The sequence below is a fragment of the Carex rostrata genome, unplaced genomic scaffold (assembly GCF_964058835.1).
Source record: "Carex rostrata unplaced genomic scaffold, lpCarRost1.2 SCAFFOLD_49, whole genome shotgun sequence".
Classification (NCBI taxonomy): Eukaryota; Viridiplantae; Streptophyta; class Magnoliopsida; order Poales; family Cyperaceae; genus Carex; species Carex rostrata.
Genome location: NW_027601184.1, coordinates 38,873 through 55,562, shown reverse-complemented (window position 1 = coordinate 55,562; position 16,690 = coordinate 38,873). Strand labels below are relative to the sequence as shown.

Sequence of the window (16,690 nt, the reverse complement as noted above, 5' to 3'; positions counted from 1 at the left end):
ATAAACTGAGTGAATAGCGAGTTTTCTTATTCCTGCAGTACAGGTACAACCGCAACCGCTTGGGGGTTCCATAGTTCTATTGGAAAAATCCCTTTTGATCTAAGTGGAAGGATACAGGATTTTTTACTAGGAATTGCGCTCGCTATAAAATAAAAGTTTTAATTTTGGTTTTCCCGCAACCAAAGAAAAAGAGAATGGAAGAATTCTTCTTATTGCATAATAAAATAAAGAAACCTTAGAATTCCGTTTGCATAAGGTACGCTACACCATACTATCGAAATCCAAAATAGGGTATGAGACAATTAATAACTTTGAAAACACGAAATAGTTGATGACATAAGTTGTTGTTCAGAAATAGGAAAGTGGAATGAAATCCAGTCTTAGTCAAATATTTTATATCTCTTCGTGTCCAAACAGAAGGAAAAGGATACAATTTTAGCTGAGCGGAAAATCCATATCTCTCTTATCCATTTAAAGCATATGGATTTAGAGCATATGGATCAATCTATTTATAATTATAAGAATCGAATGTGTTTGTTTTTATGTTATTTTGTGAAGGAATGAAAACAATTCTATATAGAATGGGTTGGGAATTATGCCTAGATCCCGTGTAAATGGAAATTTCATTGATAAGACCTCCTCAATTGTAGCCAATATTTTATTGCGAATAATTCCGACAACCTCAGGAGAAAAAAAGGCATTTACTTATTATAGAGATGGTGCGATTTGACTCTTTTTTTTTTTAGCCCTACCTATACCTCAGTCTTACGAGAAAGAGAAGGGGTTGGCATAGAGAGAACAAAATTTGTAAAGCAAACAAACCCTCGCTTCGGGAAGGTGAGGCGAACTAACAATTCCTTCCGTCGTGTATCCTCGATTGATGCGGCTTCAGATACTTCAATTGTAGATTTGAGTATTGAGCGAAAGGTTACACCTACAGGATAGGTTATGTATGGTATGGATTACAGGCCAATCCTACTCTATTAGTACCAGTAGGCAGCATAGGGGAGAAAAGCACTACACCTAGAAATAGGAATCAACAAGAGAAAAACTTTGTTAGAAATTACCCCTTTCCTGATCGGTATCAGGGCTGGGAAGAATGGTTGGGATAACAAACAACCATCAGGTTTGTACTTTGGATACCCCTATAACCATCAAAGATCGTTGAAGTAGCTAATTCCTCTAAATAGGAGGCGTTGAGAACAAAGAAATTATTGGAGCTATCGTTTTCCTCTAGCATTAATAGAATTCATTGGTGTTAAGAAAAACCTCTTGTGGGAAGGTTGGCTAGAGATTTCTTGGAAAAATACCAGCCCCTTTCGGTTCATAATGAGACGGGACTAATTCTATTTTGATTCTATAGATTATTTCGCTTAGTACTATGTACAGAAGGGAGGAGCCGTATGAGATGAAAACCTCATGTACGGTTTTGGAACGGAGATTTTTTGAATAGAATGAACGACCGTAACGGATGTTGGCTCAATCCGAAGGAAATTATGCGGAAGCTTTGCAAAATTATTATGAAGCTACGCGACTAGAAATCGATCCCTATGATCGAAGTTATATACTCTATAACATAGGCCTTATACACACAAGCAATGGAGAGCATACAAAGGCTTTGGAATATTATTTCCGGGCACTAGAACGAAACCCCTTCTTACCGCAAGCTTTTAATAATATGGCCGTGATCTGTCATTACGTGCGACTATCTCCACTATAGAAAGAAAAAAAAAAGAGAGGATCAAATTTTCTAGTATTTACTAGAAAAAAAAGGGCTTTCTACATGGGGATCGTAAAAACAACGATTTTTCCCTATCAGCTGTAGGAAGGAAGGACACTTCACGAGAATCAAAAAACGAAGAAAGTATGGCCTATACTACTACTCTATGGATAAAGTTTCTCAAATTGATAGAGAAAGCACCGTAAAGATCAATTAGTGAGCGACTGAGTCGATACAACTAAAAAAAAACTGCTTACTTATCCCATGATATGGGGCAAAATTTAGGAATCCGCTTATGTAATAGAGCCGATCCACTAAGGGATTAAGCAGCGGTGTAGTATCAGATCCCAAAGATAGTAAGTTCTTTTTTCTTTCTTATGGAAAAAAGTCTTTTTCAAGGATTCTATAGAGATTTCATATATGAAACCGGGATAGTTACCTTTCAGAAAATTTGAACGAAGGCTCTATATCTATCTATGCTTCATTCTTCTGAAGGTGGGAAAAAAGATCAAACTGATTATTGATAAAAATTAGGGTTTGAAACTTAGGTAATTAATTTCTTCTGCTTAACCCAAGAACAAATTGGATCGATTTTTGATAAATCGAATTCAGTTAAGATAGGGGAAATTAAGATAGCAATTTCTGAGCCGTATGAGGTAGGAAACTCTCAAGTACGGTTCTAAGGGAAGGAACTGCCTATTCCGACCGAGGAGAACAGGCCATTCTACAGGGTGATTCGGAAATTGCGGAAGCTTGGTTTGATCAAGCTGCTGAGTATTGGAAACAAGCTATAGCGCTTACTCCGGGAAATTATATTGAAGCACAGAACTGGTTGAAGATTACGAAGCGCTTTGAATTTGAATAAGACCATGCTCCTTCTTTTTCATAAAATGGGTGGTTTGGTTGTTGATCCATTAATCAAATAAATTAGGTCGTAAGATCGAATCAAGAATTTCATTATATCCATTTCTTATACCTTCTATTTTATATGATATTTCATAAGAATAAACCATAGGGATAGGGTCTAGAATAGAAGTAATAAAGTGAATAAAAAGAGGGTGGCAATCTAAATATTGCTAATATATCAGGACCATCTTATTAATAATTCTAATGAGTTATCTTGGAATTTAGAATCAAATAAAAAAAACCTATATTATGCTCAAGGAAAGTAGATATAGATAGGAGCTTATGCCCTCAAAAAAAATACACAAGTTTCTTAAATTTAAAAAAGATTTTTTCTTATGTTGAGAAATATTTGTTTTTCAAGATAAACAATGTCCGTTAGGCACCTAATCTTTATGTCATAATAGATCCGAACACTTGCCTCGGATTGACTTCAATATATAATTGCTCCAGTGAATAACTAAAAAAAATAGAAGGATGGTAGATAGTAAAGAAAAGAACTAATCACAATATCTATCTTTCAAAATCTATCTTTCAAAGATTCACTAAAAAGACAGTTGGCGGGTCTCTTTGTATGTCTTGTCCGGAAAGAGGAGGACTTAATGATTATTCGTTCGCCGGAACCAGAAGTAAAAATTGTTGTGGATAGGGATCCTGTAAAAACATCTTTTGAGGAATGGGCCAGACCCGGCCATTTCTCAAGAACACTAGCTAAGGGCCCTGATACTACCACTTGGATCTGGAACCTACATGCTGATGCTCACGATTTCGATAGTCATACTGGTGATTTGGAGGAGATTTCTCGAAAAGTCTTTAGTGCTCATTTCGGGCAACTCTCCATTATCTTTCTTTGGTTGAGTGGCATGTACTTTCATGGTGCCCGTTTTTCCAATTATGAAGCATGGCTAAGTGATCCTACTCACATTGGACCCAGTGCTCAGGTAGTTTGGCCTATAGTAGGGCAAGAAATATTGAATGGTGATGTAGGCGGGGGTTTCCGAGGAATCCAAATAACCTCTGGTTTTTTTCAGCTTTGGCGAGCATCTGGAATAACTAGTGAATTACAACTCTATTGTACTGCAATTGGTGCATTGATTTTTGCAGCGTTAATGCTTTTTGCTGGTTGGTTCCATTATCACAAAGCCGCTCCCAAATTGGCCTGGTTCCAAGATGTAGAATCCATGTTGAATCACCACTTAGCGGGATTATTAGGACTTGGGTCTCTTTCTTGGGCGGGACACCAAATTCATGTATCTTTACCAATTAACCAATTTCTTGACGCTGGGGTGGATCCTAAAGAGATACCACTTCCTCATGAATTTATCTTGAATCGGGACCTTTTGGCTCAACTTTATCCTAGTTTTGCCGAAGGAGCAACCCCTTTTTTCACTTTAAATTGGTCCAAATACGCAGAATTTCTGACTTTTCGCGGAGGACTAGATCCAGTAACCGGTGGTCTCTGGCTGACCGATATTGCGCACCATCATTTAGCTATTGCTATTCTTTTCCTAATCGCAGGTCATATGTATAGGACCAACTGGGGTATTGGCCATGGACTTAAAGATATTTTGGAGGCTCACAAGGGCCCATTTACAGGACAAGGCCATAAGGGTCTTTATGAAATCTTAACAACGTCATGGCATGCTCAATTATCTCTTAACCTAGCTATGCTAGGCTCTACAACCATTGTTGTAGCTCATCATATGTACTCTATGCCTCCCTATCCATACCTAGCTACTGACTATGGTACACAACTTTCCTTGTTCACACACCACATGTGGATTGGCGGATTTCTAATAGTCGGTGCTGCTGCACATGCAGCAATTTTTATGGTAAGAGACTATGATCCAACTACTCGATACAACGATCTATTAGATCGCGTCCTTAGACACCGCGATGCAATCATATCCCACCTTAACTGGGTATGTATATTTCTAGGTTTTCACAGTTTTGGCTTGTACATTCATAATGATACCATGAGTGCTTTAGGCCGTCCACAAGATATGTTTTCGGATACCGCCATACAATTACAACCTATCTTTGCTCAATGGGTACAAAATATCCATGCTACTGCGCCTGGCGTAACAGCTCCTGGTGCAACAACAAGTACCAGCTTAACGTGGGGAGGCGGCGAGTTAGTAGCAGTAGGTGGCAAAGTGGCTTTGTTACCTATTCCATTAGGAACCGCAGATTTTTTAGTCCATCACATTCATGCATTTACCATCCATGTGACTGTATTAATACTTTTGAAAGGTGTTTTATTTGCTCGGAGTTCCCGTTTGATACCCGATAAAGCAAATCTAGGTTTTCGCTTTCCTTGCGATGGGCCTGGCCGAGGGGGAACATGTCAAGTATCTGCCTGGGATCATGTTTTCTTAGGTTTATTCTGGATGTACAATGCAATTTCGGTAGTCATTTTCCATTTCAGTTGGAAAATGCAGTCGGATGTTTGGGGTACTATAAGTGATCAAGGGGTGGTAACTCATATTACAGGGGGAAATTTTGCACAGAGTTCCATTACGATTAATGGGTGGCTTCGAGATTTCTTGTGGGCACAGGCATCGCAAGTCATTCAGTCTTATGGTTCTTCATTATCCGCATATGGTCTTTTTTTCTTAGGTGCTCATTTTGTCTGGGCCTTCAGTTTAATGTTTTTATTCAGCGGCCGTGGTTATTGGCAAGAACTCATTGAATCTATCGTTTGGGCTCATAACAAATTAAAAGTTGCTCCTGCTACTCAGCCTAGAGCCTTGAGCATTATACAAGGACGTGCTGTAGGAGTAACCCATTACCTTCTGGGTGGAATTGCCACGACATGGGCATTCTTCTTAGCGAGAATTATTGCAGTAGGATAGTGGCTAGGAGGATTTGAAAGGCATTATGGAATTAAGATTTCCCAGGTTTAGCCAAGGCTTAGCTCAGGACCCCACTACTCGTCGTATTTGGTTTGGTATTGCTACCGCACATGATTTCGAAAGTCATGATGATATTACTGAAGAACGTCTTTATCAGAACATTTTTGCTTCTCACTTTGGGCAGTTAGCAATAATCTTTCTATGGACGTCCGGAAATCTGTTTCATGTAGCTTGGCAAGGAAATTTTGAATCATGGATACAGGATCCTTTACATGTAAGACCTATTGCTCATGCGATTTGGGATCCTCATTTTGGTCAACCCGCTGTGGAAGCCTTTACTCGAGGAGGTGCTGCTGGTCCAGTGAATATCGCTTATTCTGGAGTTTATCAGTGGTGGTATACAATAGGATTACGCACCAATGAAGATCTTTATACTGGAGCTCTTTTTCTATTATTTCTTTCTACGCTGTCCTTAATAGCGGGTTGGTTACATCTACAACCCAAATGGAAACCAAGCCTTTCGTGGTTCAAAAACGCGGAATCTCGTCTCAATCATCATTTGTCAGGACTTTTCGGGGTAAGTTCTTTGGCTTGGACAGGACATTTAGTTCATGTTGCTATTCCCGCATCCAGGGGGGAGTACGTTCGATGGAATAATTTCTTAGATGTATTACCCTATCCCCAGGGGTTGGGACCCCTTTTGACGGGTCAGTGGAATCTTTATGCCCAAAACCCTGATTCGAGTAATCATTTATTTGGTACCGCTCAAGGAGCGGGAACTGCCATTCTAACTCTTCTTGGGGGATTCCATCCACAAACACAAAGTTTGTGGCTGACCGATATGGCTCACCATCATTTAGCTATTGCATTTATTTTTCTCATTGCCGGTCACATGTATCGAACTAACTTCGGAATTGGGCACAGTATCAAAGATCTTTTAGAAGCGCATACTCCTCCGGGGGGTCGATTAGGGCGTGGGCATAAAGGCCTTTATGACACAATCAACAATTCGATTCATTTTCAGTTAGGTCTTGCTCTAGCTTCTTTAGGGGTTATTACTTCCTTAGTAGCTCAACATATGTACTCTTTACCTCCTTATGCATTCATAGCACAAGACTTTACTACTCAAGCTGCTTTATATACTCATCACCAATATATTGCAGGGTTCATCATGACAGGGGCTTTTGCTCATGGAGCTATTTTTTTCATTAGGGATTACAATCCGGAACAGAATGAGGATAATGTATTGGCAAGAATGTTAGACCATAAAGAAGCTATCATATCTCATTTAAGTTGGGCTAGCCTCTTTCTAGGATTCCATACCTTGGGCCTTTATGTTCATAACGACGTCATGCTTGCTTTTGGTACTCCAGAAAAGCAAATCTTGATCGAACCTATATTTGCCCAATGGATACAATCTGCTCATGGCAAGACGACATATGGGTTCGATATACTCTTATCTTCAACGAATGGCCCCGCTTTCAATGCGGGTCGAAGCCTATGGTTGCCCGGATGGTTGAATGCTGTTAATGAGAATAGTAATTCGCTTTTCTTAACAATAGGACCTGGGGATTTCTTGGTTCATCATGCTATTGCTCTAGGTTTGCATACAACTACATTGATTTTAGTAAAGGGCGCTTTAGATGCACGCGGTTCCAAATTAATGCCGGATAAAAAGGATTTTGGGTATAGTTTTCCTTGTGACGGCCCAGGGCGCGGCGGTACTTGTGATATTTCTGCTTGGGACGCGTTCTATTTGGCAGTTTTCTGGATGTTAAATACCATTGGATGGGTTACTTTTTATTGGCATTGGAAACATATCACATTATGGCAGGGCAACGTTTCACAATTTAATGAATCCTCCACTTATTTGATGGGATGGTTAAGAGATTACCTATGGTTAAACTCTTCACAACTTATCAATGGATATAATCCTTTTGGGATGAATAGTTTATCGGTATGGGCGTGGATGTTCTTATTTGGACATCTTGTTTGGGCTACTGGATTTATGTTCTTAATTTCCTGGCGTGGGTATTGGCAGGAATTAATTGAGACTTTAGCATGGGCTCATGAACGCACACCTTTAGCTAATTTAATTCGCTGGAGAGATAAGCCCGTGGCTCTTTCCATTGTGCAAGCAAGATTGGTTGGATTAGCTCACTTTTCCGTGGGTTATATATTCACTTATGCAGCTTTCTTGATTGCCTCAACATCAGGCAAGTTTGGTTAATTTAGTTTGTTTTTTTGTACTGTATCAGCACCTAGTTCATTACTCTTGATAGAGAGGGAGGATCCGCCTTCTTAGATTTCTTTTTCTATTTATTTTTCCATCTAGGATTAGAACCACATACTTGGTAATAATAGCAACGGCACATTATGGCAAAAAAAAGTTTGATTCAGAGGGAGAAGAAGCGGCAGAAATTAGAACAGAAATATCATTTGATTCGTCAATCTTTAAAAAAAAAGATAAGAAGCAAAGTTTCTCCCTTGAGTTTGAGTGAAAAAACGAAAATGCGAGAAAAATTGCAATCCCTACCGCGTAATAGTGCACCTACACGCCTTCATCGACGTTGTTTTTTGACCGGAAGACCTAGAGCTAACTATCGAGATTTTGGGCTATCCGGGCACGTACTTCGAGAAATGGTTTATGAATGTTTGTTACCGGGTGCAACAAGATCCAGTTGGTAAGGATAAAATACCCTTTCGTATTTGTATGGATTTCTGGAATTGATGATCATAGAGGAGCCCTCTTTACCATTCTGTATAAATGGACTATTCTATTTGTATAGATATGGTAGAGGGGCGTATCCAACCCTCTTTTATCCACTAGTTACCCCTCTTTAGTTTAATAGTATAGAGCAGTTTGGTAGCTCATAAGGCTCATAACCTTGGGGTTGCAGGTTCGATTCCCACTACCGGCTCCATACTCCTTCTTTATGATATATGCATGATATATACATCATCCATTTGTATCTGGATTTTTTGATTTCCTAAAAGAGTTTTGGTCTAACAGTTTTTTCTCGGAACAAGACAAAAAATAAAAGAAAGAATAAAATACGAAAGAAAAGCGTCCATTGTCTAATGGATAGGACAGAGGTCTTCTAAACCTTTGGTATAGGTTCAAATCCTATTGGACGCAATCTTATTTCTATCTATTCTTTAAATAACTATACTAAAAACAAAGAAAACTTTTTTGCATGATTCAAATGAAAAATCTTTCTCAACGATTCCTATTCTACTAACAAGAGTAGACATGCAAAATTTATTTGTTACTGAAGGGAAAACCGTTCCAGCTGTTCCTGAATAGCTTCCTTCAAAAGGATTTCCGCTTGCTCGGTGAATGTCTTGCTAGAAGATATAATTTCTTGGAATTGAGGTTTAGTATCTTTTAGGTGTTTACGTAACTCATCCAGAAATTTATTTACCTGTTCAATTTCTAACGAATCAAGATATCCTCTTGTTCCGGTATAAATAGTAGCTATCTGCTCTTCCACTGGGAGAGGATTTGCCTGGGATTGTTTAAGCAATTCCCTTAATCGTCGACCCCTTGCCAATTGATTCTGACTTGTTTTATCGAGAGCAGAGGCGAATTGTGCAAAGGCTTGTAACTCTGCGAATTGAGCTAGTTCCAATTTTGATTTGCCAGCTACTTGTTTCATAGCTTTAATTTGAGCCGCGGATCCTACTCTGGAAACAGAAATACCCACATTAATAGCGGGTCGAATTCCGGCATTGAATAGATCCGCAGATAAGAATATTTGTCCATCTGTAATGGAGATTACATTAGTAGGAATATAGGCGGAAACGTCTCCAGATTGAGTCTCAACTATTGGTAAAGCGGTCATACTTCCTTCGCCTAAAAGAGAATTTAATTTAGCGGCTCTTTCTAAAAGGCGTGAATGCAAATAAAAAACATCCCCTGGATAAGCCTCACGGCCGGGAGGTCTTCTTAGTAGAAGGGACATTTGGCGATAAGCTTGTGCCTGTTTGGAGAGATCATCATAAATTATTAAAGTATGCCGTTCGCGGTACATAAAATACTCAGCCAGGGCTGCTCCCGTATAAGGAGCGAGGTATTGTAATGTAGCAGGTGAATCCGCCATTTCAGCTACTACAATAGTGTATTCCATGGCCCCCTCCTCATGGAAAGTAGTTACTACTTGAGCCACAGAGGATGCTCTTTGACCGATAGCTACATAAACACATATTACACCTTGCCCTTTTTGATTGAGAATTGTATCTGTGGCTACTGCTGTTTTGCCAGTCTGTCTGTCCCCAATAATTAACTCTCGCTGACCGCGCCCTATAGGGATCATCGAATCGATAGCAATAAGCCCTGTTTGAAGAGGTTCGTATACGGAACGCCTGGAAATTATACTTGGAGCAGGAGATTCAATTAAGCGAGATTCGGAAGCTAGAATTTCGCCTTTCCCATCAATAGGTTTAGCCAGAGCATTTACAACACGACCCAAGTAAGCCTCACTCACGGGTATCTGAGCAATTCTTCCTGTTGCTTTTACAAAACTTCCCTCTTGTATCATCAACCCATCGCCCATTAATACAATCCCAACATTTTTGGATTCCAAATTCAGAGCAATACCCCTAGTACCTTCTGCAAATTCGACTAATTCACCTGACATTATTTCACCAAGACCTATAATACGAGCAATCCCATCCCCCACTTGAACTACGCGACCTATATTCTCAATCCCTACTTTCCTATTATATTGTTCAATACGTTCGCGGAGAATTTTATGAATTTCGTCGACTCGAAGGGTTGCCATTAGTGTTTCTTGACTCTTTTTTCGGAAGCAAGGGGAAAAATAATGCCTAAATTCTAAACGAAAGTAGAAGTTCAAGGCCTAATTAATTTAATTATCTCTTCCATTCCAGGGACCCGAGAATGCCAATATTAGCACGAATCGTACGGAAATGTAACTCGGTATTCAAACAACTATTCAGAGTTCCTAGAGCTCCTTGTACGGCTTGTTGGAAAACCCGCTGTCGGACCTGATTCATTGCTCTTTGTTTTTCAAAATAAAGGGTTTCGTTTTTAGACTTTTCTAATTGTTCCAAACTAATAGAAGTAGCATTAATCAAATTTGCTTTTTCTCGTTCTATCTCAGAGTATCCATTCATTCGATACTCATCCGCTTCTAGTTCGACTTTCTGTAATCGAATCCGAGCTTTTTCGAGTTGCTCAATAGTCCCTCTACGCAATTCTTCTGAATTTCGAATAGTACTCAAGATCCTCTGTTTTCGATTATCTAATAAATCTTTTAATGAAAGTAGATTATTTTGTAAGTTTACAACTTTTATGATCTCTTCCCGAACCAAACATGAATCTTTCGATTCATTTGGCTCTCACGCTCCTTTTTTTCTTTTTTTGCTATAGCTATTTCCATATCTTTTTTTTAAGTAATGAGCCTATCCTCTATCTTCTTTTTTATGTTTATATTTCAATATACCGAAACCTATATAAGACTAGATAAATATTAAGAGGACTCTTCCGCCTAGATAAAAATATATTATATCATGGTCAGCAAAGTTGTTTCTTTATTTGTATTTGCCCTTTAGTTAATAATTTCAATTTCATTAAGAAAAACTAACTAAATAAATGGAAAATGAAAATTAATAGAATTCTTTTTTTTCTTCAAATCCAAAAAATTTCTCTTTTTTATACATAGGTCGTCGATTCGGCATTGGTTAAAAAAGGGTAGGGTGCCCCTTTTTTTTTTCTAGTAAATAGTTCAAACCATTTTATCGATATGAGTGTTCTATATCAGATAAATTTTACATTAGCTATTTCCCATTTAAAGTATTTCGGTACTAATACTAATATAGTTGTAGAAAGAGTACCTCTTTTTGCCTGGACTTCAAGCAGTTTAGCTTTAACCGTGTTAATGGTCTCACATTCTTGGTTTATAGAGAATCAAAGTTGATTTACCAATGAGTCGCGAAATGCTATGGTTCTTCCATATGATTTCTGAATTTATTCAGAAGTAATTCGTCGAGATCGTGCACCCTTTTCTTATTTATCCGAAAAATACTAAAAAATATTATAAAGTGCAGCCGGATAGATCCAATCTATTCTTGAAATAGACAACTCGCACACACTCCCTTTCCAAAAAAAATCAAAACACCAACCACTACAGTTAGATTTATTAGATTTGTTGCTAAAATATCGGTATTAAGCCCGAAACTGCCAGCGGATGGCCAGTGAGCTAAAAAAACGAAAGAATGGGTTACATTTTTCATATGCTCTCCTCTTATAGATAGGACGAACAAAGAACAAAGTTTTTCGATCACTTACTTCGCTCGCCCTTTTTTGATCGGTTTTTTTAATGCAAATAGATTCAATCTAGTAATTTCTTTTAGATTAAGTCTTAGGTCTTGTTTGACCGGTGAAAGACTTCCTTTGTTGAAATGTTCCCAAAATTCCTAAAATAAAAGGAAATAGGAGTAAATTAAATAAAGTATTGATATAATTGGAATTGCGGAAGCAAATACCAAGTTACTAAAAAAAGAAAAAAGTATCTAATCGAAATCGAAAGAACTTTTTTTTTAGGATTAAACAAAAGGGTTTGCAAATAAAAGCGCTAGTGCCACAACTAGTCCATAAATTGTTAAAGCTTCCATAAAAGCTAGACTAAGCAATAAAGTACCTCGTATTTTACCTTCTGCTTCTGGCTGTCTCGCAATACCTTCTACAGCTTGTCCTGCAGCAGTACCTTGACCAACTCCAGGTCCAATAGAAGCAAGCCCTACGGCCAATCCAGCAGCAATAACAGAAGCAGCAGCAATTAGTGGATTCATGGTGAGTAGTTCCTCGTGTCAAAAAAAAGAAATGGTTAAGGATACAATCAACCAATAAATTCTTACTTCTAAGCTCTATTGGGGAGAAGTAACTAAAAAGTACAAATTGAAATCAAATTGAAATGATAATGTGAATTGTCCGAACTACATAGAAGGGAATTCCATATCCATATATCGGATTAGATAATGAATCTAACCTAGGAATATATAATATCCTATATACATTTGTTTCTTCTATTTTGTTTGCATATTTTCTCATTTTCTATTGAATCGGATTCTAAAATCATTGCTTAAAGCGGAAACCCGCATAAAAGAGGACTCCACTTATAGACATTAAGGATATTATAGTATAGATCTAGCCTGACTCCACCCTCCTTAATGCATATATACTTTGACAATTCCATAATATAGTCTATTCTCTCTCCTACAACTCTAGGTTGTATATTCATACGCATTTCTAACTATTTTTTTGCAACCAAGCAGATTATCTGGAACCATGCATGAATTGAGCTAAGCTGAAAAAAAAATACTATTTCCAAAACGAGTCAATTCAATGATGACCCTCCATGGATTCACCTATATAGGCTGCGGCTAATGTTGCAAAAATAAGAGCTTGAATACCGCTTGTAAATAATCCAAGAAACATGACCGGTATAGGGACTACTAAGGGGACTAAAGAAACAAGAACAACAACGACTAATTCATCCGCCAATATATTCCCGAAAAGTCGAAAGCTAAGCGATAATGGTTTTGTGAAATCTTCTAGGATGTTAATTGGTAAAAGGATTGGAGTTGGTTTAATATATTTCTCGAAATAGCTCAATCCTTTTTTGCTAAGACCAGCATAAAAATATGCCGCTGACGTGAGTAAAGCTAAAGCAACAGTAGTATTTATATCATTCGTGGGCGCTGCTAATTCCCCATGGGGTAACTCTATAATTTTCCAAGGTAAAAGAGCACCCGACCAATTCGAAACAAAAATAAAAAGGAACATAGTTCCAATAAAGGGAACCCAGGGACCATATTCTTCTCCAATCTGAGTTTTGCTCAAGTCTCGAATAAACTCAAGGACATATTCAAAAAAATTCTGACCGTCGGTCGGGATGGTTTGTGGATTCCGAACAGCTATAACAACTGAACCTAGCAAGATAGTAATTACGACCCAAGAAGTGATGAGTACTTGGGCATGAATTTGGAAACCTCCTATTTGCCAATAGAAGTGTTGGCCTACTTCTACACCCGATATATCGTATAACCCCTTGAGTGTTTTAATGGAACAAGGTATAATATTCATATTGTCCTCTGATAAAAATTGAACTTCAAAAAAGGAATTCTTTTGATTCAACCATCTCTTTCTCAACTCAGCAACTTGAAGTATTAATCTTATATTTAGGATACCAAGAAAGCACATCAGATCATAATATATATCAATACCCTCTAATATATATCAATATTCCCCTTCTTTTTTCTATGCAAAACAAATTCTATGCAAAAAAAAAAAGATATAGTTATAGTAAGTGATTCCATAAATCTACGCAGTTGCCCAAGAATTCACTATATATTCTTAATCAACGATTTCTTATATAGAGAGAACGGCCCTCACAAATTGAAAATACTAATTTGTTAAGAATCAATCGAATTGAAGTCATAGTGTCATCGTTGGCTGGAATCGATATATTCGCGAGATCTGGGTCACAATTTGTATCGACTAAAGAAATAGTAGGAATTCCCAAAATGGCACATTCCCGAAGAGCTATATACTCTTTTTGCTGATCAAGGACGATCACAATGTCTGGCAATCTCGTCATATATTTGATCCCGCCGAGATACCTTTGCAAGGTAGATAATTTTCTCTTCAAGATTGCCACATCTCTTTTTGGGAGATGGTGGAATTTTCCCATTTTTTCTTCTGCTCTTAAGTCTCTAAATTGAGAAAGTCTAGTTTTCGTAATCGACCAATTCGTTAACATACCACTGAACCACTTTTTATTAACATAATGACAACGAGCCCTTATTGCAGCTGATGCTACTAAATCTGTTGCTCTTTTTTTGGTACCAACAATTAAGAAACTTTTTCCCTGACTTGCTGCATCAAAAACTAAATCACAAGCTTCTGATAAAAAACGAGCCGTTCTAGCGAGATTTATAATATGAGTACCTTTACGCTTTGCCGAAATGTAAGGGGCCATTTTAGGATTCCATTTCTTAATACCATGACCAAAATGAACTCCTGCTTCTATCATCTCTTTCAAATTGATGTTCCAATATCTTCTTGTCATTTTTTCCACACTTCCTTTATTTTTTCTTTTTTTTTTTTCATCCTACCATTCCATTACGGAATTTATTTCTTTTTGAAGATTAAGAAAGATCCGAAATAGCTTGAAATAAATAATAATTGTTCCGAGGGAACCTTGTACTAAGAGTTGGCCATTGATACATGGTATAAACATAACCTTAATGAATTAACTGACTTGTTTTACTTATTAAAATAAAAATCTTAAAAATCTAAAATTTGACCTGTTAGTGTTCTAAGTTCAAAAGTCTAGTAAAGTAAAAAATATGTTTTATGTATCCTTAAATCATATAGGGTTAAATGTTAAATGGGGGTTCTTATGTCTCATAAAAATTGTTTGTTACGTCAGAATCTGAAGAAACTAATTCTGTATGGAGAAACAAAAAATCTCTCATTTCCGACGCGAATAGATTTTTTTTTTTAATTTCGAAATAAAGGTTCTTGTCTTGTGGGGAACGATGCACAAATTTTAGGAATCCGGTACCAACAGGTATAATCCCCCCCAGAACTACGTTTTCTTTCAAGCCTTTCAACCAATCAATGCGACCTCGTAGGGCAGCTTTTGCTAAAACTCGAGCAGTTTCTTGAAAACTTGCTTCAGATATGAAACTTTGGGTATTCAGGGAAGCCCTTGTTATTCCCAATAAGATTGCCCGATAATAGATCGATTCATCCAAAGCTCGCCCTGCTCGTTCCGCTCGCAATAGTCCGATTAATTCCCCAGGTGAAAAAACATTAGACATTCCATCTTCGGAAACCCGCACTTTTGATGTTACTTGGCGTATAATAATCTCTATATGTCTATTATGGATCTGTACCCCTTGGGATCGATAAACCTTTTGGATTTTATTAACCAAAGAGATACGACTTTGGGCTATGGTTAGCTCAGCTCCAATCAAGAATCCCCAAGGGACCCCAAGAATTCTTGGTATACGCTCATTCCAATCCTCAATTCTCCTTTCGAGATTCGGGGATAATGAATCAATTGAACGCGCTTCAAAGATTTGTTCCACTTTTGGAAGACCTTGCGTTATGTCACTAGATCTCGATTTTTCATATATAAACGTAACTAACCTATCTCCCTTGTAAAGGATTTCTCCATAATGACCATTAACAGTTGCTCCTGTAGTGGCCAAATAAGGTTTAGCTGCTCTTATAACAAAGGAATCCATATTTACAATGAAAATTTGACCAGATTTTTTTATGTGCGATTTAAATAGACATACATTTTCACAAATAAATTGTCCAAGGTGAATTATTGCCCATGTCTCTTCCCAAGAATCATGATGGACAAAGTGACAATTCAAAAGGAATGGATCCAACATTATGTTACTATCGAAATTAGAAATCCTTTTATTTTCATCTATTAAAGAGTATTTAAGTCCTTGAAGTACTTGGAAGGTTTGTTTCAAATTGTCAAGGAACAAATATTTTTTTAACAGGATTTTATTATGCGTTAGTAAATAGTAAGATGAATAAAAATGCGATATACTAGCTACAATAGCGCCTAAGGGCCCAAAAATTTCTCGAATAGGAATTCTAGGATTCCATTCTTTTATCGCATTGGGATGTTTTGAATTCTTGAATAAACCAATTCGAGAACAGTTGGATGCCGACAAAATCATCAAAGAGTGGTATTCTTTATTTCGATTCAACAAGGTGCCAATAGCTTCTTGATGTTGGCTAAGTGATTCAATCTTCGCCTTGGAATAAAAAGAATTCATATTGGCGCGATCTAACCTATTATGGGGAATCGGTCCTGCACTTGTCCTATCATACCTTTTTCGTGTATACGAAATAGTGGACTTGACTAACTCAATTCTTAGGAAATCGCGAATAAGATCATTTGCTCTTACCTCAACAAGGGAAGCACCAGCCTTTTCTTTTTCTTCTTGTTCCCAATTCACTACTAAGCAAGTTCTAACAAATTGACTATTTGTGTGATAAATTCTTTGAGTTAACTTGCTATTTTCATGAGAAATAAAATTGACAAGTCGAAGTTGGAGATTATTTTCTTCTTGCAAGAGATCCTGCGGGAAAAGTGTTGCTAAATTTCTTCCTTCGTCCATTTCGTATGCCACTGTAGGGCGAACGGAAACAAAA

The 16,690-nt window shown here is 37.6% G+C and overlaps 1 protein-coding gene and 1 non-coding gene across 2 annotated transcripts; one reads left to right on the top strand and one right to left on the bottom strand.

Annotated features, from left to right (window-relative positions):
• Window positions 1–8,545: 8,545 nt before the first annotated feature.
• Window positions 8,546–8,617, top strand: TRNAR-UCU (transfer RNA arginine (anticodon UCU)). Its single transcript has one exon. It is a non-coding gene; the product is annotated as a tRNA-Arg (tRNA).
• On the bottom strand, window positions 8,563–11,926 carry LOC144549733 (ATP synthase subunit alpha, chloroplastic). Its single transcript, XM_078298471.1, has 2 exons — window positions 11,586–11,926; window positions 8,563–10,754 (listed from the first exon to the last, which is right to left on the bottom strand). Exon 2 carries the CDS (start codon window positions 10,260–10,262, stop codon window positions 8,748–8,750), a length of 1,515 nt encoding a protein of 504 aa, XP_078154597.1. The 5' UTR covers window positions 10,263–10,754; window positions 11,586–11,926; the 3' UTR covers window positions 8,563–8,747.
• Window positions 11,927–16,690: the final 4,764 nt, after the last annotated feature.